At 53.8% G+C, this 19952-nt stretch overlaps 2 protein-coding genes across 3 annotated transcripts; both read left to right on the top strand.

Moving 5' to 3' along the window:
* Window positions 1–222: 222 nt before the first annotated feature.
* Window positions 223–4601, top strand: LOC133216884 (transforming growth factor beta activator LRRC32-like). Its single transcript, XM_061361960.1, has 2 exons — window positions 223–1083; window positions 1765–4601. Exons 1-2 carry the CDS (start codon window positions 844–846, stop codon window positions 3712–3714), a joined length of 2190 nt encoding a protein of 729 aa, XP_061217944.1. The 5' UTR covers window positions 223–843; the 3' UTR covers window positions 3715–4601.
* A 3302-nt stretch (window positions 4602–7903) lies between these two features.
* LOC133216883 (protein Wnt-11b-like) lies at window positions 7904–19379 on the top strand. 2 transcript variants are annotated; one of them, XM_061361958.1, is made up of 8 exons: window positions 7904–8393; window positions 11373–11488; window positions 15035–15106; window positions 15253–15503; window positions 15614–15849; window positions 16238–16515; window positions 17104–17396; window positions 18165–19379. In XM_061361958.1, exons 4-8 carry the CDS (start codon window positions 15421–15423, stop codon window positions 18337–18339), a joined length of 1065 nt encoding a protein of 354 aa, XP_061217942.1. In that variant the 5' UTR covers window positions 7904–8393; window positions 11373–11488; window positions 15035–15106; window positions 15253–15420; the 3' UTR covers window positions 18340–19379. The 2 variants fall into 2 exon arrangements, with proteins under 2 accessions (XP_061217942.1, XP_061217943.1); XM_061361959.1 differs by lacking the exons at window positions 7904–8393; window positions 11373–11488 and having other exon boundaries at window positions 13786–15106.
* Window positions 19380–19952: the final 573 nt, after the last annotated feature.

Genomic DNA, 19952 nt, shown 5'->3' with positions numbered 1-19952 from the left:
GGGATGCTCATTCGGATGGGAAGGAAATTGGCCACAGTGAGCCAAAATCCTGCATGAACCGTGTGCAGAGCATGTCCCCAGGGAGCATGTCAGCACCAGGTGGCACAGGGACATGGAGATGTCACCACAGAAAAATCCCTGTGCAATCCCTCTGGGAGCCCAGACACCACCTGAAGCTGCCGCGGAGAAAGTCCCCATCTGGTTCCTGGCCTGGGAGAGATGACCCAGCAGCCATCCTCTATGACCAGAGGAACGTGGGCGTGTGGCAGTGAGGAGCCCGGCTCTTGCAGCAGAGCGGACTCCTGGGGAGGAAGAGGAGGAGGAAGGGGGGTGCCAGGGTTATACATCCTGCTGGGGACAGGTGGTAAACCCCAGGATGCTGCAGGAGAGTCCCCTCGGCAGCGCAGGGAGAGGAACCTGCTCTGCCTCCCTGCAATGAGCTCACCTGCAGCCCAAGGTGCTGGGATTCCCATGGTGATCCCCGGTGGCTGCAGCCTGGAGCTTGGTTCCCAGCTTGGGATGGTTGGGAAGGTCTCACCAGCTGCCCTGGGATAGCGGGTACAAAGCACAGCTTGCCCTGGCATAGGGCAGAGGAAGCTGGAGGAAGAACCAGGTCCATGCAGCAGAACTCCCCCAAATGCTCTCAGCTGTCCCAAGTACCACCTCTGCCTCCTGGCATTTGATATCGGTGGCTGGACCAGCCGACAACCTGAGCACCAGAGCAGCCCTGCCTCCTCCTCTCCTGATGTTTCTCTTTCCCTTCCTTGTGGCTTTCTGCACTGTTTTTCCCCCTCTGCAATCTTATGTCTTTCTTTTCCCACTTCCGTAGCTACAAACACCCACATGCATTATCTCCTTCCCCCGTCCCATCCTGAAACCTATTTATACAGAGCCTGGCTCCTGCCCAGCCCGCCAGAGAGCACTGGAGGAGTGGGACAGGGCTGGCAGTGCCCGCAGCCCAACATGCTCTTGTTTGAGCACCGGCTGGCTGAAAGAGGATGCTTGCTGCTCTGGTTGCTCCCATTCGTTCTCAGAGCCCAGTCTAGCGGGGAGGTGAGGCTCAGACCCGCACTGTGCCAGCAGGTAAGGCAGCTTTCCAAGGAGCCCCTGGGCTGGGATGGCCCCAGCAGCACTGCGGGATCCAAGCAGGGCTGGAAGCATCCCTCTGTGCAGTGCAGGGTGCATCTCCTCCCTATGGCTCTCACCTCCCTCCAGCCTCCATCTCAAACCTTCCTATCTTTGAGTTCTTCTCTGCTCTCCTGTCTCTGAGCTGGTTCCTGGCCCCCAGCTGTTCCCATGTCCCTCCCATGCCGGTGGCACCTTCCAGCAGTCCCTGCCATGGGGGTGTCAGTTCCTCCTCTGCCCAGACAGGGCAGGGATGCTCTGGACTAGTCCCTGGGCTACCCCAGTGCCCTCCAGAGGCTGGGTTTGCCCCACCAACCTGATGCATCTTGTGTGTTTATGCTATGATTCTGCCCATCTCGCTTGCTGGGATGCATGAGAGGACAGCCTGCAGGGCCGAGGCTGATGCTCCTTCTTGCACTCAGGAACAATTCAGCAGTGAAAACACGCCTTAGCCTGGGGACAAGCTTCTTGTCTCTAAGCAGCAGCTTTAGGGGTCTGTTCCCTTCCCATCCTAGGCTTGGGAAAGGGAGCTGTGCTCATGTCTGTGTTGCTTATGCCCATCTTGACCAGCAGCTGGCTTGGCTGGGGCTGTGGTTTGCAGACCCTCTCACACTGACGGCTTCTCCTGTCTCTCTCTAGAGCCCCACAAAGGTGTCTTGCAAAGGAGTTGGCTTGCACAAGCTTCCAAAGGAGCTTGGCCAAGGGGTGAAGTACCTTGAGCTCTCCAACAACTTCATCCAAAACCTGTCAGGCAGCTCCATGCCGGGGTTTGAGCAGCTCGAGTACCTGGACCTGGGCTTCAACCAGCTGGAAGCCGTGTCAGCCACAGCCCTGGCTCAGCTGCCCCAGCTGCGCTCTCTGCTCCTGGGATCAAACCACCTCGACCGCAATTACCTCGCCAATGGACGAGCCTTTCGTCTGCTCAGGAATATGGAGGTTCTGGACCTGTCGGCAAACAACCTGGACAGCCACATGGCAGGCTGGTACATCCGCAACCTCACCAGGCTGAGGGTGCTGGACCTCTCCAGGAACAAGATGACCAGGCTGCAGGCGGGGATCTTCTGGAGCACGCCACGGCTGCGTGAGCTCCACCTCAGCAATAACTACATCATGGAAATAGAGGAGGGAGTCTTTGAGGCTCTGGAAGAGCTGGAGGTGGTGAACTTGGCTTTGAATTCCCTCTACTGTATCTCTGGCTTCAGCCTCACGCAGCTGCGAGTTTTAAATCTCAGCCACAACGCCCTGGAGCTGTTCGCCTCGGAGGAGGCAGCGGAGCCCTACCTGCTTCAAGTGCTCGACTTGAGCCATAACAGACTGCTCTACTTTCCAGAGCTCCCCAAAGTCCATTATCTCACACACTTAAACCTCTCCAACAACCTTATTGCTTCCCTGATCCCAGGCTCACGCCACCCGGGGGAGTTTGTACTGCACTACAAGGAGATGGCGAGGTTTAACAGGACCTTGCACACTGTGTCTGCTCTGACCCATGTGGCTGACTTGGATCTCAGCTATAACCAGCTGCAGCTCTTCCCATTTACCTTCTTCCACAGCCTAGGCTCTCTGCATCACCTAAGCCTGGCTATGAACTGTCTCCAGGATGTGGCCGGAGAGTTACTCACCAGCAGCATGGATCCCAGTGACCACTCACCAGCACCACTGGAGCACGTTGCCCTGTCTGTGCGCTCGCTGGACCTCCATGGCAATGCCTTCCGCATGCTGCCACCCTGGTTCTTTGGTTCTCTGCCTCAGCTAGAAACAATCAACCTGGGCTTCAACAGCCTCCAGCCTTGTGAGAGCCAGGGGGGGAATGCAGGAGGCACCTGCACCCCCTTCTACAACCTGCCTCGCTTGAAGCATCTGAGTCTTTATAGGAACAACATCACCAGGCTGCAGCCCTATGCCTTCAACCAGACCTCACTACTCTCCCTAGACCTGTCGGGGAACAAGGACTTGTTCATGCCTAAGGAGGCCCTGGCAGGGTTGGAGCTCTCCCTGCAGAAACTCTCTCTCAGGGACAACCAGATGGACAACGGCAAAGCAGAGCTCCCCTGCCTGGGCAAGCTCAAAGTCTTGGATCTCTCAGGCAACAACCTGAGCCTTTTGCCCGCAGGTCTTTTCTGCTCCCCGCTGGAAAGCCTGGACGTTCGCAATAACCGGCTGCTGATGTTGGAAAAGCCGGCGCTCATGAGCTGGTCCCGCAGCCTGAAGGACATGTCCATCGCTGGAAACCCCTTCAGCTGCTGCTCACTGGCCTGGCTGGACACACTGTGGGCTGCTGGGGTGGGTGTGCTGGACCAGGATGAAGCCCTCTGCACCTACCAGGATGAGAGCAGGAACTTCTCAGCCAAGATAGCCAGCAGCCCTCGGTGGCTTTGTCCACACCCCAAGGACATGGGCTCGCTGGCTCTGCTCGTGGTCCTGATGAGCCTTTTCTTTCTCAGCTGCGGGGCTTGCTGCCTTATGAAGAAAGGGCAGAAGTCACCAGGGTTTGTAGGACTCCAGAGCAACAGCATGGGGGTCTGCCCCCAGCATCCCAAACGAGAGGAGCCAGGCGAGGCAAAGCCAGCAGACAGTGTCACCAAAGTGTAGCCCAGCCCTGAGGAGCAGGAACCGTTGCAGTGGGTCAGAACTCTAATTGTTATTGATAATAGTAATAACATTATTGTATTTTAGGTCTCGTTCCCTCCCCGGTTTTGTAAACCAAATAAAGGGAGTGTGATTGGTGCTGAGCAGAGGTAGTTTCTGGGCCACCTCTCCTTGGGAAGGAAGGTACCCCCACCTGCTCTGTTCCCTGCAGGAAATAAAACACACTACAAGCAATTGTGGGTGAGTTTTCTGCCCTGACATCCTACACTGTCATCATCCATGACAAGAAACCAGAGCCTGAGCTGGTTGGTTTCATCTGCCCGCTCCGAACCCAGCACACTCTGCTTGTGGAAACCGAATTGTCCCCATTGGTGCCACCTGAGTCTTTTACAGCTCTCCCAGCAGTCACTATTTGGCTTTTAAGTAGGTTTAAATAGCTTGGCTAAATACTTGCTCCTGCTCCCAAAAGCATTCCCCAGCCCAGCTGTGAAGAATGGGCAGTGGTAGGGAATGGTGTAGTGGTGGGTCCACATGCCAGTGTGTGAAGGGGGTTTCTGCAGGATCCTACACATCTCTCTTGTGCCTTTGGCTGTCACTTGAACAGTGCTGTGGCATTGGCAGGGCTTAATATTACCCCAGGCACTGCTGTGGGTGCCAGAAGGAAATCTGCCCTGTCCTCACCCATTGAGGTAGTGAGGAGAGAAAACCAGTCCTGGGGTTGATGCTGGGGCACTGGCTCTTCAAGGGGGGTGCAGGATGTGCCCATCCTCAGTGACTGGACTCCCGAGCCAGCAGTGGCAGCTCAGTCCCAATCACAGCGGTAAGCGCTGGCAGAGCCATGGTCCTTGGTGCATCTGGCACCCTCTAAGCATCTCATCCACATATTGATAGTATTTAATGGTGGGGAGGAGGGGGTGGCTAGGACCCCAGCTAGGGAGGGTGGCAGGAGAAGGTGCTAAGTGAGCTGTACCAGTGATGTGGGATGACTGTTGTCATGGTGATGTTCCCGGTCCACACACAGTGGCTGGCTGTGTGTCCCAGGTGTGAATGTGCAGCATCCCAGAGCGGAGTGGTGCTGCACCCCCCATGACAGCAGCACCTCAGTGGCTGGGGCCACCTCTGTGGAGGGATAAAAGTAAGGCTGCAGTGGAAGCTTTTATGTTTCACATCTCTTTTGTTCCACCTTGAAAGTCCCCAGCTGGCCAAGGCCACCTACTTCTCCATATACCTCTCAGGTGAGAGGCTGAGAGTGCAAAAGGGCTTGAAAGTCACTTAAAATCCCAATTACTTCTTTTTTTTTTTCTTTCAAGCTTATCATGGTTTTACTATGAAGCAAAGGGCATTTTTGCTGTAAAACTTATGCTGCCCATATTGCTGCTGGGGCTGCAGCTTCCTGGCCTTTGATGGGTATTCAGCTCCCAATGGACTCCCAGTGCTTTTGATGGCACCATATTTCTATCACTACCTCAGTTTCCCTTTGATCTAGTGCCTCATCATGGCAAGTGCCCGGAGCATCCCAGGGGAGCCTGGTACTGCATGTCACCACCCTGAAGGGACCTCTAAATTGGGCAGGCTTTCCTGCGTGGCCACCAAGTGAGTTCAGCGCAGCTTCGGCCAGTCCCTAAATCTGTGCCAGCCCCCTTCCCCAGCCCAGGCGCTTGGGGACATTACAGGGACACTCTCTGGGGCTGCCTGGCCAGAGCCCAAAATGCTGGTTGCCTTCGGTGGGTGTTTCTGGTACATTTTGTGTGGTCTGTTCCTCATTTAAACCCCCTGCCAGGCTGTACTTTCCATGCATGTCATCATAGGGTGTCCTGCCCTTTGTGCTGCTGCTTCACCAGCTTCCACCAGCATCCTCCTTGCATTAAGGCTTACGGAGACTTGGAGCCTTGCAGTCACACAGAGATGGGTGTTCGGGGACATGCTGGGTGCTCAGTTCTGTGCTAGGCACTGCCCTGGGCTTCCCAATCACTCCAGAGCCGTGTTTATCCAGTGCTGTTGACACAAGGCTGTGCTGCGTCCCTGCAGACCAGCAGCAGCTGATGGTTGACCCATGAAGGAACAGCGGGCTGCTGGTGCCTAAAGTTTTCTCCAGGTTTTAGAGCATCTGCTAAAGCACATACTAAAAATAGGAGAAAGTATCCTGGTACTGGTTTTACCCTGCAGGGAAGGCTCCCAGAGATACATTAAGTTTATGGAAAGAGGTGGAAGATTGACGCTGGCCTTGCTAAGGGACAGGGAGGCTGCTAGAGTGCAAGGGAAGGGGAGGTAAGCTCCTTTTGACAAGAAAACCTGGACAACCCCCAAGGCCAAAGAAGGGTTGCGAAGGTACAGGAACTGAGCCAAGGAAATGGCATGTTGGGTTGTTATCTTTATTGATGTCCATGTGCTTTCCCAACTCAAAGAAAAACACGATTCCAGTTCGTGATCTCGCAAGTACTGCAAGAAGTGAATCTATGTCAGCTCCAAGGGCAATGTCCCCTTCTCCCAGCGGCATGCTTCCAGCTTGGCCAGGAGCAGGGCACAGGGTGAGCACCCATGGCTTGTGCTGGCAGACGGACAACGGGATGTGACCAGGCTGGCCTAGACCCTGCCCCTGCATTTGCATCACCAGAAACCATCACAAGTTACCCATGTGGTCAAGGGAGACCTGGCTGGTGGTACAGGGGGTATGTCTTGTGTTCAGCACTGCTCCTCAGGCTGAGCTTCCCATGGTTTACAGGAAATGGTTTCCTTATCCTGGGGATGTCTTGGCAGCTTGAGCTTTTTCTTGATCTAAAATGGGGGCAAAAGATCTGTAGAATATTGAAGTTCAAACAAATGAAGAGATGATGCCAAAAATGATGCATTGTCATGTACAGCTGTAAGGCAGTAGGGCTATAAATTCTGGTCTGAAAAAAAACCATCAGTGGTGGTTAAAATATTGTGACCGTTTACAAATTTTCTAGTGAAGACTAGTTGAGAAATCCAGCCAAACTCATTCTTTCCAGTGGAAAGCCTCCACATTTCATTTGGATCTGCATTTTCACAGAAAAAAAACAGATTTTATCAAAAATTTCCAACCAGCTGTTCTGCTAACTCATGTGGAAATTACCTTGTCTGCAACTAGCTTCAGTTCAAGGGCACTCTTTTTCCTTTTCCCCTTTCTTTCCATGGAGATGAGAGCTGGAGCTTCATCTGCTTCAGGAGTTGAAGGATTTCCGGGTTCCTAGTTGGTAGGTATCGCTCCTCAAGCAAGGAGAGCACTTCTCACCCTCTGTGTTTAGAAGGAGCACAGGATAGCCTAAAACCACCCAACTCTCTTAAAAGATAATGCAAGATAATGTGCTTGTGTTGTTGCAGGGCATGAAACCACTGTAGCAGAGAATGCTGTTTCCCTCCTTCTGCCCAGCAGCGCCTGCCCTCGGTTTCACCAACCAAAGAGCTCAGGTAAGTCCAATTCCATGCACAGACACAGCAGAACAGCTCCTCAAAGTAGTGTTTCATTTGTTTTTTGCTGATATGGCTGCAATACATGTTCCCAAATGTGGCTGATCTCATAAACCACTGTCCTTTTAACCACAGCTTGGCTCCCCACAGCAGGGTGCCTTTTACGTGCTCCTGGCTAAGGCAGCAGTTGCTCTGCAGCTTTGAGATGGGACAGGAGGCTGATGGCAGTGGCTTGTCCCAATGTGTCACCTCTGGGACATACCCCCTACATCCTTCCTATTTGTAGGGCTGAGCCACCGCTGCTATCCATTATCACTCACTGTCACAGCCTCTGCTACGTGACTCAACAAAACTCCCCTGGCAACTATTGCTAGCCCAGTTAGTGAGGTCAGGCATGTTATTCATGACACTTTCTTCCTCTCTGGTGGGGCTCTGGCCAGGCTGGGACCTGCCACCAGCCCTCCAGCACCACAGGCCTTCAGCCAAAGGAGACTGGCAGGGGCCAGATGGGGAAGGCAGCTCCCAGCATCTCCCGTGCTGTACAAAGTCCTGTATTGCCTTCTGCAGCACCGCTTGCCTGGGCTGTCCCAGGCTGATGGGGGGTAGGGGTGCAGATGTGAACACATGTTCTGCAGCTGGGTCTCCCAGCCCTGCTGCCTGGGGACACTGGAGACAGGGTGTGCTGCCTGCCGTTGGACACTGTCAGGGCTGCCAGCAGCACATGAAGCATCACCATCTGTCTCTTTACAGCTCAAACCCCCAAGCAGACCCATGGTCCCTGGTCCCAGCTGTGGGGCACTGGATGGCTGTAGTGAAGCTCGAAGGCAGCATCATGTGTAAGTAGTTCTGGAGAAGATCAGCTGACAGGAGCAAGTGCTTGCAGGTCCCCACCACCCCCAGGCTGCTTCTCAGTATCCATCCCGTGGTGAGGTCACTGACTCCACCACTACATCAGAAAGAGGAAAGAGGATGGTTTCACTAAGGAAAGCAACCCTTTGCTGCAGGGCAAAGGTACCAGGGGTGACCCACACCAGCATCCCCCACCTCCGGAGGGGATGGGATGCTCCCAGGCACCTGCCTGCAGCAGGAATCTCATCCACAACCTCTGGGACATGGTGGGAGCTGCCCAGGGAGCACACCCTGCCTCCTCGGAGAGACGTTGGTGCCACATGACAGCGTGCCACCACCACCTGCGTCACCGCGACCCGGCGCCGTCTCGGCTTCCCAGGCAAAAGGATGTGGCTCCTCATGAGGTAGGTGAGCGTGGGGTGGGGGAGCACTGAGGTCACCAGGGGCTTGAGGGGACACAGGGCACTCTGATGGCAGGGGAACCCCTGGAAGGACCTTATACAAAAGGAAGCTACAAGCTGTTGCAAGCTGGGATGGTACGTGCGGAAGGATCCCTGTGTGCTTATGGGGGTAGCAAACCATTTATGGGGGGTTTCTTTGGCCCCTGTCCAAGACCCCGTAATGAGGGATATGAAACTTCGGCCACCCAGGACAACTATTTGATGTTCCTTCAATAATCAGCTTAGTCATCGGAGCAAGCTCTATGTGCAGAGGCAGTAGGTCTCCTTGCCCTGCTGTGAGCTCCCCCTTGAGCTTTCCCCTCTTGGCTGTGTCCCCAGGGCAGCCAGCACCACTCAGACAGTCTGGGGGTGAAGTTTTCCAGCGTTCCTCCCTGCTCCTCGCCTCCTCCCCTTGCTTTTCCCTCTGCTCAGCACCCGCAGATGAAGCTCCATCAGCACGGCTGCACTTTCTCCCCATGGTGGCTTGGGCAGGCTGGGGAAGGGAAGCCTTTACCTAGGCTGGGAATCCCCTCCTGCCCTCCTCCCTCCCCAACAGAGGGAAAGGGAAGGGGTATTTTTAGCACTTACCCTACAGTTGTTTCAAGGATTGAGCTAAGAAGAGGAACTGACAGCAAATGAAGCATTACTTTGGCTTTAAAAGGAAGCCTTTTTTTTTTTTTTTCCTACTACTCAGTCATTGCAAAACTTTTCTGTGAAGGAGGATTGGTAAAAATCACCTTTCATAGGAGGCAGCTTGAGGGTGTCAGAAGTCACTGGACACTGTTCCCTACACTGGCCCTGGCTTCTTGTGCCCTTGCCCAGCTCCCACAATTACCTCACATTCCAAAGGAAGGGGATGGTCCTGAGCCCCTTTGCCACAGCACTGATCACGGCTTCAGCACCTGTAAAGCTATGAAATTGCCTCCAGACTGTCCTTGTGTGCTTTGTCTCCACATTCCTGCTCTCCAACAGCTTTTCCTGTTACTCACAGCTTGGTGAGGCACTGGAATGGGTTGCCCAGGGAGGTTGTGAATGCTCCATCCCTGGCAGGGTTCAAGGCCAGGTTGGACGAGGCCTTGGGTGAAATGGTTTAGTGTGAGGTGTCCCTGCCCATGGCAGGGGGGTTGGAACTGGATGATCTTAATGTCCTTTCCAACCCGAACTATTCTATGATTCTCCCAAACCCCCTCAGAACCCAGATACTCTTGCATTTCCAGCTGCCTTTCAACCCCACTATGTACTGGCTATGGCAACCCAGCTGGTATCCTCCAGGTCCCAGAGTAAGATGCCATCCACACCTGGAGGAGTGCTTAATAGGGGAAAAAAGTGCCTGCTGCAACGTGAGACTTACCAGCACCGACACCAGCAGGAGCATGGTGAAAGCAGGTTCTTCAGGGACCAGGATGGAATATGGTGGCCCTTAACAGCAAAACCACTGGCCAGAAGGTGGCAATATCCCCTCACCTTTCTACCCTGACACCACAGAGCAGAGAAGGGGTCAGCCCCTTGTGCAGGGGACAGGTCCGTTTTGGTTTGGAGGCTCTAAGCCTACTCAGACCCGCTTTTGAACAGCTTGGGCAGTGGTAGGACACTGCTCCATGTCCTGTCTAGGTGTCAAACATCCCTGATGTCCATCTCCCGATGCTTAGCCAGCACCAACCAAAGCAGGTGCTGATGCTGTGAATGCCACAGCACGTACAGCCGGCGGGGAGGGAGGGTGCTCCACATCGTAATGCAAAGTCCTGTCCTGGGGACGAACAGCCCCAGGAACCAGTATCTGCTGGGGCCACCCCGCTGGAAAGCATCTTTGCCTATACAGCAACCCTAGACCTTCCTCCCCTCAGCCTGCACACGAGTGGGTCTGCACTTTGCCCACCTTTTAGCATCTCCCAGGAGAGATTAGGGGCCTGCTGACCCTCTTGTCTGAAATCCTCTGTTGTAGGGTTTAGTTGTGCTGACGGTCACTTCTTGGGCCGTGTGGGGCTGCTTCATGCAGCTGATGAGATAACGTTAGAAATCCCCCCGGAAGGATTCGCATCTCCTGCATTCCCACTGAGCCCTCCTCATCCCTCAGCAGACATGTGGCAGTGGGACACCCAGCAAAGCAGCCCTTCCTAGCAGGGTGCATGCAGAGGGTTCCAGGGCAAAATGACTATCTGCAAGGGACTGGGAGTTCCTGTGTCCCTCCTGCTGGAGTCTGAAGAAGGAATGTGTGTTTAGACATGCCCAGCACCCATGATTACCTTTGCTTTGTGAGCCACTGCCCTCCCTCTGCCTGCTGAGCACATGATGCCCAAGAAAGCACCCAGGCACCTCCCAACACTGACAAAATCCGGTTTTCCTGGTCAGAAAAGCCCTAATCCCCCAGAAGCTGTTCAGATTTCCCCGCAATGTCCCCCTCAGGGCCTGAAGCATTTCCCCATTCCCCAAGGGTGAAAAAGGAACTTACAGAGAATATGATTTCATAACAGCAAAACCCTTGGGGTTAGAGTGAAAGGAGCACTTGGGCTTAGTGAGAGGAGAAGTGTGGGCACCGTATCTGTTTTCATGTCAAGGTAAGAGAAGGATCTGCAACAGTCAAGATTGGGAAGGTGAGATTTCGAACAAATACCAGGGACTTCCAGCACTCAGTGAGTACCAGCAGGGCTGAACTGACCCAAGAAAGGTGAAAGCTGAACTGTACCACTGTGGTGAGACCAGTCTGACTTCAGTTTCTCACCTCATATGGCAAAGGACCTTAGCTTTACCAATGGAGTCTTGCAGCAATGAGCCATCAGTCATACAGCAGGGCCCCAGGGTGCTGTCACCTTGTCCCACACAGCACCAACATTAGGCCCCAGCAGCTGGTGCTGCTTTCTCAGGCTTTTCTACCTCCATCTTTGGGGTCCTGTGATGTGTATAGGCAAAATCCAGGGACTTAACAGGGACTTTCTCTCATTGCAGTGTCCTGGGTAGAAGCAGACCAGATTCAGAGATCAGGTTCATCTCTGCCGCATGCCACCTTGGACTGGAGCCAGAGAGAGTTTGGTCTTACACAGGACAGCAGTACCAAGCCTCAGGTACCACTGGAGCAAAACAACCATCAGCTTGCTTGAGCAGCAGGAATGGCTGGAGGAGACTTTGGGCTGAGGAGGGAGCAGCTGAGTTGGGCTTTCAGAAAACTGAGCAAACTGCCTCCTGTTCTACAGTGCTGGTTGGTTCTGGCCCTTGGAGCATGCACTGAGGCTGCCTCAGAGCTCAGGACTGGTGTGTGCAGTGGGTCTTTGCAGCAGAACATTTAGGGTATGTGAGCTGGGAAGTGGTGAGACCCTTCCCTGTCAGTTCTGCCTGGCTCTTTTCATATGGCACGATGCAGCTCCAACCCTTCGCACGCACTCGTGTCTCAGGCTGATTTGTGGATTTTATCACAGGTATTTTGAGGCCAGGTGCAGTTCTCTGAGAGTTGCTTCATGGGCATCACCTACTGGTGACATAAAAGGAAATTGCATTCTGGAAAGAGGGTGCTTGAATTGTGTTTGGGACTGTAAGGAAGTCTAGAGAGTGAAAGATGCTCTAGTGGCTCCCCAGGATGGATGCCCTGTGGATGGATGGATGGACGGATGGATGGATGGATGGATGGATGGATGGATGGATGGATGGAGTCTGCCTGTGCTCCACCTCCCGCAGGCTGTGAGTTCCACGTCCCACAGCTGGGGATAACAAACTGCACTAGCTAGCGTCTGACTTGCCCTTACATCTTCCTCCACAGGGCAATAATTGGGTCTGGAGAAGGCAGGAGTAGGGCAGGACCTGCCCTTGTGTTCCAGAGGGGCTGGAGGACTGCTGTACCCGACGCTTGGTCTGCAGGGGTTTGGAGCAGCATGTGCTACAGGATAGGGCATGTTCATTGCTACCTTGCCCCCTAAAAATAGGCAGACTGTTGTTATTTTAATCAGTCCTCATTGTGGAGACAAACCAAAACACAGGATTTGGTGTTCAGGGAATATAGACTTGCATTACCCCTTGAGCTCTGCAGCAGGGACTCTGCTTTCTGCCACAAGGAGAGCATTTCCAACCCTGAAATACTCAGGGATAATTTTGTAAGTACTGGTTGCAGTGGAAAAAGGCCCCTCTTGCCCTAAACCAGGGAGTTGCAGCAAACAGTGCCGATATTCCACCGGTGGCAATGCAGCCCGTGAGGTGTCCAGAGCCAGGCTCCTGCTCAGAGCACTCTGAAACAGACATCCATGGATGGTGGTTGCTGGCCTCCACATGCCCTCTTCAGAGACATCCCAGCTGTGTGCCCTGATAAGCAGGCCAGTGTAGGGAATGCTGCACAAGAAGCTGCACCAGTAGACCTGGATGAGAACCTGGACATTTGGACTCTTATCAGCCACAAACCTTGGAAGACGTGAACGGGACAAATTGGGAAGAACTGGAGAAAGAACATCAGGTGTAACCAAAGAAAGAGCATCAAGATAATTTCTGAGGACTGTGAATTTGGAAACAGGAGGATGCTTAAGACAAGATAAAGAATGTGCAGTCAAGGGGATGTGAGGGCGATCTGGCTGCGACATCTGTCACCCCATTGATCGCCAGGGTTGATTCGGGTGATCTGGCTGGCTAGGCGGGTGTCCCCTTCCTCCCTCACTGCTCCACGTGCATCCCTCCCAAAGCTGCGTGCTCGGTCAAAGAGGACGACCTTCCCCAATACAGGCAGTACTGTTCATCAGTCATGGGTATGCGGTAGCTGCGCTCCCCTGCTAGAACGTCCAAACAAGCTCAAGATCCATCTTGCACTCTGGGATCGTGCCTTCATCCTCACAGGTCAGCAAATTTGCTTTTATCCTGCGTCTTTCTTACTCCTGATGAAAAATCATTCCTCAGCTTGCCATAACTTTAGACCCTCTGGTATCAGTCCACAGGCATTATGGAGAGGGAGGTTAAAGGGATCAGAGCCAGCCAATTCCAGGGACATATCTCTTTCTTTTCTCCCTGTCCTTTAATTAAGCCCCTTGTAACTCTGCTTGGGATTTGGGAGTGACCTCAGCACTTTCCTAACAGGACCCTTCCTCATGGGCCATTGCTCCAGCACAATGCACCTCGGCCTTTTCATCCCAAGAGAGTGGTTTAGGAAGGTCACCCATTCAAACTGTGTGTCCTACTTTTAGTGCACATGATAGCAAGTCAAAATGAGGTCATGAGGGGATGGATGCTAACAAACCACCCAGTTATGTCCTGTAAAGGGAAAGCACCTTCTAGTGAGAGGGGAAGTCGCACAGTGAGGGAGAAAGTGAAAGCCCTAAGCAGAGGTCTTCAACCTATGACTGCTTCCAAAAGAAGATAGTGTCAGCTGGATTTGTCTCTCAAATATCACCTACCACTGCGGGAAAGCATCAGCCTACCTGGTTCCTGAAAGGCTTCGCAGCAGCAAGGTTGTACTTTTGGTTTTCTTCTTACGGAATGGAAAGTTTCAGGAAAATACACCTTGTGACAAGCATGTGCAAGCCATGGGAATGCTACACCAGGCCAGCTCCTGTCCAAGCAGACACCAGTTTCCTGGCTGCATCACCTCTGCCAACTGTAAGATGGCCCCTGCAATGGAACGGGCATTTCTGCAGCTGATACCCATGCCCAGTGCTGGATCATGGACGTGCACGCATCAGTTTGCACCAGGCAAGCTCCCCTTTTGGGCTGTCTGTGAGACAGCCAGTGGACTTTAACTCATTTTCTTGCCCTGGAGAGGCAAACTGCTGTGGAAGTTGGTTATGCTGCTTTCAGGAACCTGGAATTAGCAGTAAACATCAGCACTTCGTCCTGACCTGCAAAGCCCAGTGACAGAACCAAAGCCAAGTCCTTTCTTTAGCTGTCCCTCCTGCCCCCATGCACTTTGGGGTGCTGGAGGCAACAGAAAGCCCAATGCCAGCTATAGAGGGGTGGGAAGTGCTGACAAGCTAAAGACAGCCCCATGCTGAGTTAGATCCTGCTCATACCAGATGTTTTCTAATGGGTGTGTTGTGTTTAGAGCTGTTTCTCAAGTTTGAGCGGCAGGGATGTAGACTGGACTGTGGTGGAGGGAGCCCTGGCCCTGCAGCCCAGCACCTTCCTGCAGCAGCAGAGGTTCCTTTAACACAATTACTCTGAAATGTGCTGGTGTGCTGGGTGCTGAGAGCCCTTCCACATGTCTCTTTCTGCTCACCCTCTTTCTCTGCAGTTATGAAACCCCAGCAGCTGCAGATGCCCTGACTGCGCATGGCTCAGCAAGATGGTTTTTGTGCATGAAAAGGGGCTGAAGCTGTGAAGTTGGTGTCTAGGGGCAGGATTTCCCCACATTCAGTCCCAGCACAGCCTTTGGCTGGGTCTGCTCCAGACTGGTGAGAAGTGTCCACACCCTTGACTGACATGTGTACATTGGAGTTTTGGTTATTGCAGAATCCTGGCTGTTCTTGGGCTCCAGAGATGGAGGAGGCAGGCAGCTGAGACTTTCACTCTTTGTGGGTCAAGGAAATGTATTTTTTAAAGCTTCTTGCAGAGAAAATAATCAGAAATTACAATCAGCCTGTACCAATCCCTTCTGTCCCTTACTAAGGTTCTCCCTGTGTGATTCCTGCCACTCTGTTACATAGATGAGCTGTTACATGCTGAGCAGACACGTGTATTTGCTTTGTGACCCAGTGGCTCTCCTGAAGATGCTAAAGGTGAGAATATGGGGGCCTGTTGTGTGCAGCATCTCTAGCCCAAGCCGGGGGGAGGGGGGAATGGGGGAGCACGGAGGGGTATGCAGCACCTGAGCACTTGGTAGTGCTTAGCTCTAGCTCCCCATCACCTCCGCATCACTTCCCAGGCGCTGCTAATAACAACTGACCCCCACCACCACCACTCCCCGGCCCCAGCCCGCCGTGAATGGCACCGAAACCGCCTTTGTTCCCCTCTCCGGGGGGCAGGACCGCGCTGCCCGCGGCTATAAAAGGAGGCGGCGGCCCCAGCCCCGGCCCCAGCGCTGGTCCCGGCTATGGGCCGCCCCGCCACCGCCACCGCCACCGCCGCCGCCGCGCTGCTCTGCCAGCTGGGGCTCTCCGCGGCCATCCAGTGGCTGTGAGTAGTAGCCCCCGAGGGGATGCCCCCCTCCCCTTTGGGGCTCTCCTTCTCCGGCTGGGTGCCCCATGGTTCCCCCCACCCCGCTGACACCCATCCTCTCCCCACAGCGGGCTGACGGAGAGCGCCAGCGGGGTGGCCTGGAATGAAAGCCACCACTGCCGGCTGCTCTCCGGGCTGGTGCCCGACCAGCTCCAGATGTGCCGCAGGAACCTGGAGGTCATGCCCAGCATCGTCCGGGCCGCCCGCCACACCAAGAGCAGCTGCCAGAAGACCTTTGCAGACATGAGGTGGAACTGCTCCTCCATCCAGCAAGCACCCAGCTTTGGGCCTGACCTGCTGAGAGGTAAAGGACCCTTCATCTGGTGTGTTGGCATTCCAATTTCTGCCCCAGGCAAGCAGCACTGCTGTTCAGCTGATAGATGTCAGTTTTGCCTTAGATACATGTTCTGGGGAAAACTTACTGCCATACACTGGTGCTAATCTTGTGCAACTTAAATCATCTGACAGGCAGTAACTTCGATTTCAAACTGAAAGCTGCTGAAGGCTTAAAAAAAAGGGGGGGGGAAGAGCAAGGGATATAATCCAATATAATATGTAATATAATGCATATCATAGATTAAAAACACTGGGACTTGGGTATATCCTGTTGCAAGAAAAAACCCAGCCTCATTTGCCTTGCGAGGAGCTCTGGCTGGGCAGGGAGGAAGCACATCTCCCCCTCTTCTTCCCAGGAACCCGGGAATCTGCCTTTGTCTACGCGCTGGCCGCCGCCACCATCGCACACTCCATCGCCCGGGCCTGTGCCTCGGGAGAGCTCCCTCTCTGCTCCTGTGGCTCCGGCCCCTCAGAGGTCCCTGGGCCTGACTTCAGATGGGGTGGCTGTGGGGACAACCTGAGCTATGGCCTCCAGCTCGGCGCTGCTTTTGCTGACAGCCCCTTAAAATCCAGCAAGCTGGGGACACAAGCGCTCAAGGCCATGAATCTGCATAACAGTGCAGTGGGTCGGCAGGTGGGTACCGTGTCCACCCCACTGTTGCAGCTCAGGCACCTTACAAAGCACTGGGGGGCAGAGGGGCCTAATGTAAGGCAGTAGACTCCAGCCAGGCTGTTGGGATGCTGTCCTTAAAGTCAGGAGGCAACTAATTGGTTAAAAAGAGTTACATGTGTTTGCAGAGGCACCCCCCACTGCTACCCACCCCCCCAACCATCCCTGCACCCTCTCCACAACCAGCACATTTGCCCATTTGCTCATGGGAAGCAGAGGCCCATTCTGCTCCACTACAGCTGGGCTCCCCAGCCCCACAGGGAACTGCAGGGTTTCACACTGTCATGCACACCCGTTCCATGGCTGTCCTGCACCCATGTTGGCCAGGGAAGCCACCAGTGCCTCTGCTTGGGAGTTCCCCAAGGGTTAGGTTTTTATCGTACATGGAATGAAGCAGGGCTTAGTCCTTGATCGCCTCATTATATTCATTTAAAGGTGGCAGTAAGCAGCTGAGCTTTTGAAACCTCCCATGGATGCTCTTGCAAATCAATCTGTAGGGTGGGTACCAAGAGAAAGCACAAGCACATTAGTCTGTTTTCCTGCCCTCTGCAGGTGCTGAGTGACTCCCTGGATACCAAGTGTAAATGCCATGGTGTTTCAGGCTCCTGCTCAGTGAAGACCTGTTGGAAGGGACTGGCAAAGCTCGATGAAATAGCCTCTGACCTCAAGTCCAAGTACCTGGCAGCCATCAAGGTGACCCATCGGCTCATAGGGCCCAGGAAGCAGCTGATACCCAAGGAAATGGAGGTCAGGCCAATGGAAGAGATGGATCTGGTTTATCTCATCAACTCTCCTGACTATTGCACACCAAATCTCCAGCTGGGGTCTCTGGGGACACAGGATAGGTAAGAAACTGCTGTAAATAACTCAGCCTTTAATTTCATTAGTGTCTGTATCATCATCATGCTCTGGGAAGCTGGTGTGGATGGGCAGTCCCCTATTAGATGGGGACGGCAGGGAGACTGCTGTGAACTCTTTGCATCTCAAAGCCCCAAGGAGGGTAGGAAGGCAGATATCATCTTACAGAGTTATGCAGGTGTAAAGGCAAAGGAAGAGCCCCCACTGAAAGTCTGTCAGCTCACTCTCCAGGACAGGATATATCCACTGCGAGGTCAGAAAGGGAAATGCCTCCTCTCCCTGCGCACCTTTGAGTGCTGTCTGCCAGTAACCAGAATGGTTCAGCAGCCCTTGGAGTCTGTGGTGCTTCCCAAATGTCTTCCTTCTGGAGTGACTGCCAGGCAGCAGGGAGTTTTTAGAGGGATGGGGAAACCTGCAGGTTGAGCCAGGGCTGCCTCAGGCCTGTGGCTTACAGTCCTGTCAGAATTAGCAGTAACAGCAGTTCCTGGTCCTGGCCATCCACCTTTCCTTCTCCGTGGGGAGTTCCTGCCCCCAACATGATACACGAGTGCGCCCAATCTCAGCCACAGCTGCTCAAACACAGTCACAGCAGCATGAGCTGACATCAACCCCAGTTTGCAAGCAGACCTGTGCAACTCACTGCCTCCTGGTATGGGCAGGTGAGCCCTGGGAGGAGGCCTGGGCAGATAGCTGTGGTCAGCACCCCTCCATGGGCATGCTCCCTCAGCTCCCACTTGCACATCCTCCTTTGGCAGGCAGTGCAACAAGACCTCCGTGGGCAGCGACAGTTGCAACCTTATGTGCTGTGGCCGTGGCTACAACACCTACATGGAGGAGGTGGTGGAGAGATGTCACTGTAAATATCACTGGTGCTGCTACGTGGTGTGCAAGAAGTGTCGGCGGAAGGTGGAGAGATACGTCTGTAAATAACACCAGAGGCGTCGTGGCAGGTAGGAGGACTCCTGCACTGGTATCCTCTGGAGATGATACAGACGGAGACCAAGCACCAATCATGAGGGATACTCTGAGCTGTGGCAAGAAGGGGGAATGCAGGAAGCCTGTGCGCCAGCATTACCATGGAAGACCTCAGACTGAGAGATGCCAGGAAGCCTAAGGCCAGAGGCCAACCTCCGCTCCACCTCTCCAGAGCAAGACAAAGGGCTGCCCTCCTGCAGCTGATCAGGAGCGTCCAACCCTTCATCTCCAGCTGGGGACAAACCATTTATCACTCCACATGCACAGGCCCTTTTCTCCAGGGGTGAATGGGGAGTCTGGGCTGCCATTGTCTCTTTGCAGGAGGCTTCTGACAGTGGCCTGAAAGCCAGGAGTGATGGATTGGAAAAAGGGGTAGCAAGTCGTCCACTGGGAGAAGGCTGCAGGGGAACAAAGCTGCTTGGGCTCATGGGCAACTCCTCGGGGGGTAGGTTTCCACTGTGGGCTCACCCAATACTACTGACTGTTCCTCCTCAGGGAAAACACTGGTCCAGTGCCCTTTGGAGCATCTGAAATGAAGACCAGGCTTGACACATGCAGGACCAGTTATTGCTTCAGGAAACAGGACTCATTGATTCTCCCCATGACCTTCATTGAGATTACTGCTGCTCTCAGTGCTAACTGAAGACAGCAGACACATCTAGGGACAGGAGTAGTCCTGGAGACTGCTGAAGCAGGGCAGCATGGCAAAACTGCACCCAGCAGCCTTGTAGTAACAGGGCTTGTGCACTCTGAGCTTCTGTTGGAGGTGGAAGCCTACTCAGTGCATGGCATGCTCAGGGCTTGTTTGTCCTGCCCTTTTGTTCAGACCACTAAGGTCTTCAGCCCACTCCTTCCACCCCCTTAATACCAGGCGTGCTGGCACTCAGGCCTGGAGAGAGCATGCAACTGGTGAAATAAGAATGAACCTCTAGTCTCTATACTTAATGTAAGTGGGATTCTGGTGTGTGTTTTATAAATAAATGTATTATATCTTACCTCTCTATGGCATGTTTCCTAGGATGACCTCCTTTCGCCATCTCCTTCTCAGCTGGCCACAGAGAAAGCAAGGTTGCAAGGAGAGCATAAAGCCCTGTGTTCATGCCCTTACATTGCAGCAGGGGACCGATTCTGTTTTAACTCTTTCTGCTGCTCCTTGGCCCAGGTTTTCCTTTAACTACAGGTATCCCTCAGCCTCAGCTCCTGTACCTATATGGAAAACCTGCTGGAAGGTTCCTGTCTCCCGCTTCCTCAGATTTCTGGCTAGGCAGCAAGGAATACAGCTTCTTGGGTTTCAGCACTGGTGGCTGGAAACTGAGGCAGTCCAGGATCGTTTTAAGATCCTTGTGAATGTGGGCTGGACTAGCCAAGCACACGTATGGGAACAGCAAGGACCTGGGAGCCAGTGATGGTGGCCCTGACAGCCCCCATTTCCCCTAGCATGGGATGTGGCCAAGCACTTGCATGGGATAAGAGATTCCTGTTCAGGCAGTCTTTGGAGAGAAAGGATGAGTCTAAACACACAGGTGCTGAGGAGAACCCACAGCACATTGACAGATAAATGAAATGGA

The sequence above is a fragment of the Neopsephotus bourkii genome, unplaced genomic scaffold, assembly GCF_033783945.1.
Source record: "Neopsephotus bourkii isolate Nb327-2 ecotype Australia unplaced genomic scaffold, CSIRO-AGI_Nbou_v1 NB_1067, whole genome shotgun sequence".
Taxonomy (NCBI): domain Eukaryota; kingdom Metazoa; phylum Chordata; class Aves; order Psittaciformes; family Psittacidae; genus Neopsephotus; species Neopsephotus bourkii.
This window is presented reverse-complemented; position numbering and strand designations above follow the sequence as displayed.

What these genes read in the sequence shown, in the direction of transcription:
- LOC133216884 (XM_061361960.1), top strand. Translation starts at nt 844, where the DNA reads ATGCATTATCTCCTTCCCCCGTCCCATCCTGAAACCTATTTATACAGA. An exon ending in GACCCGCACTGTGCCAGCAG is followed by an intron (nt 1,084 to 1,764) that starts GTAAGGCAGCTT and finishes GTCTCTCTCTAG; the next exon opens with AGCCCCACAAAGGTGTCTTG.
- LOC133216883 (XM_061361958.1), top strand. Translation starts at nt 15,421, where the DNA reads ATGGGCCGCCCCGCCACCGCCACCGCCACCGCCGCCGCCGCGCTGCTC. An exon ending in ACAGTGCAGTGGGTCGGCAG is followed by an intron (nt 16,516 to 17,103) that starts GTGGGTACCGTG and finishes TGCCCTCTGCAG; the next exon opens with GTGCTGAGTGACTCCCTGGA. An exon ending in TCTCTGGGGACACAGGATAG is followed by an intron (nt 17,397 to 18,164) that starts GTAAGAAACTGC and finishes CTCCTTTGGCAG; the next exon opens with GCAGTGCAACAAGACCTCCG.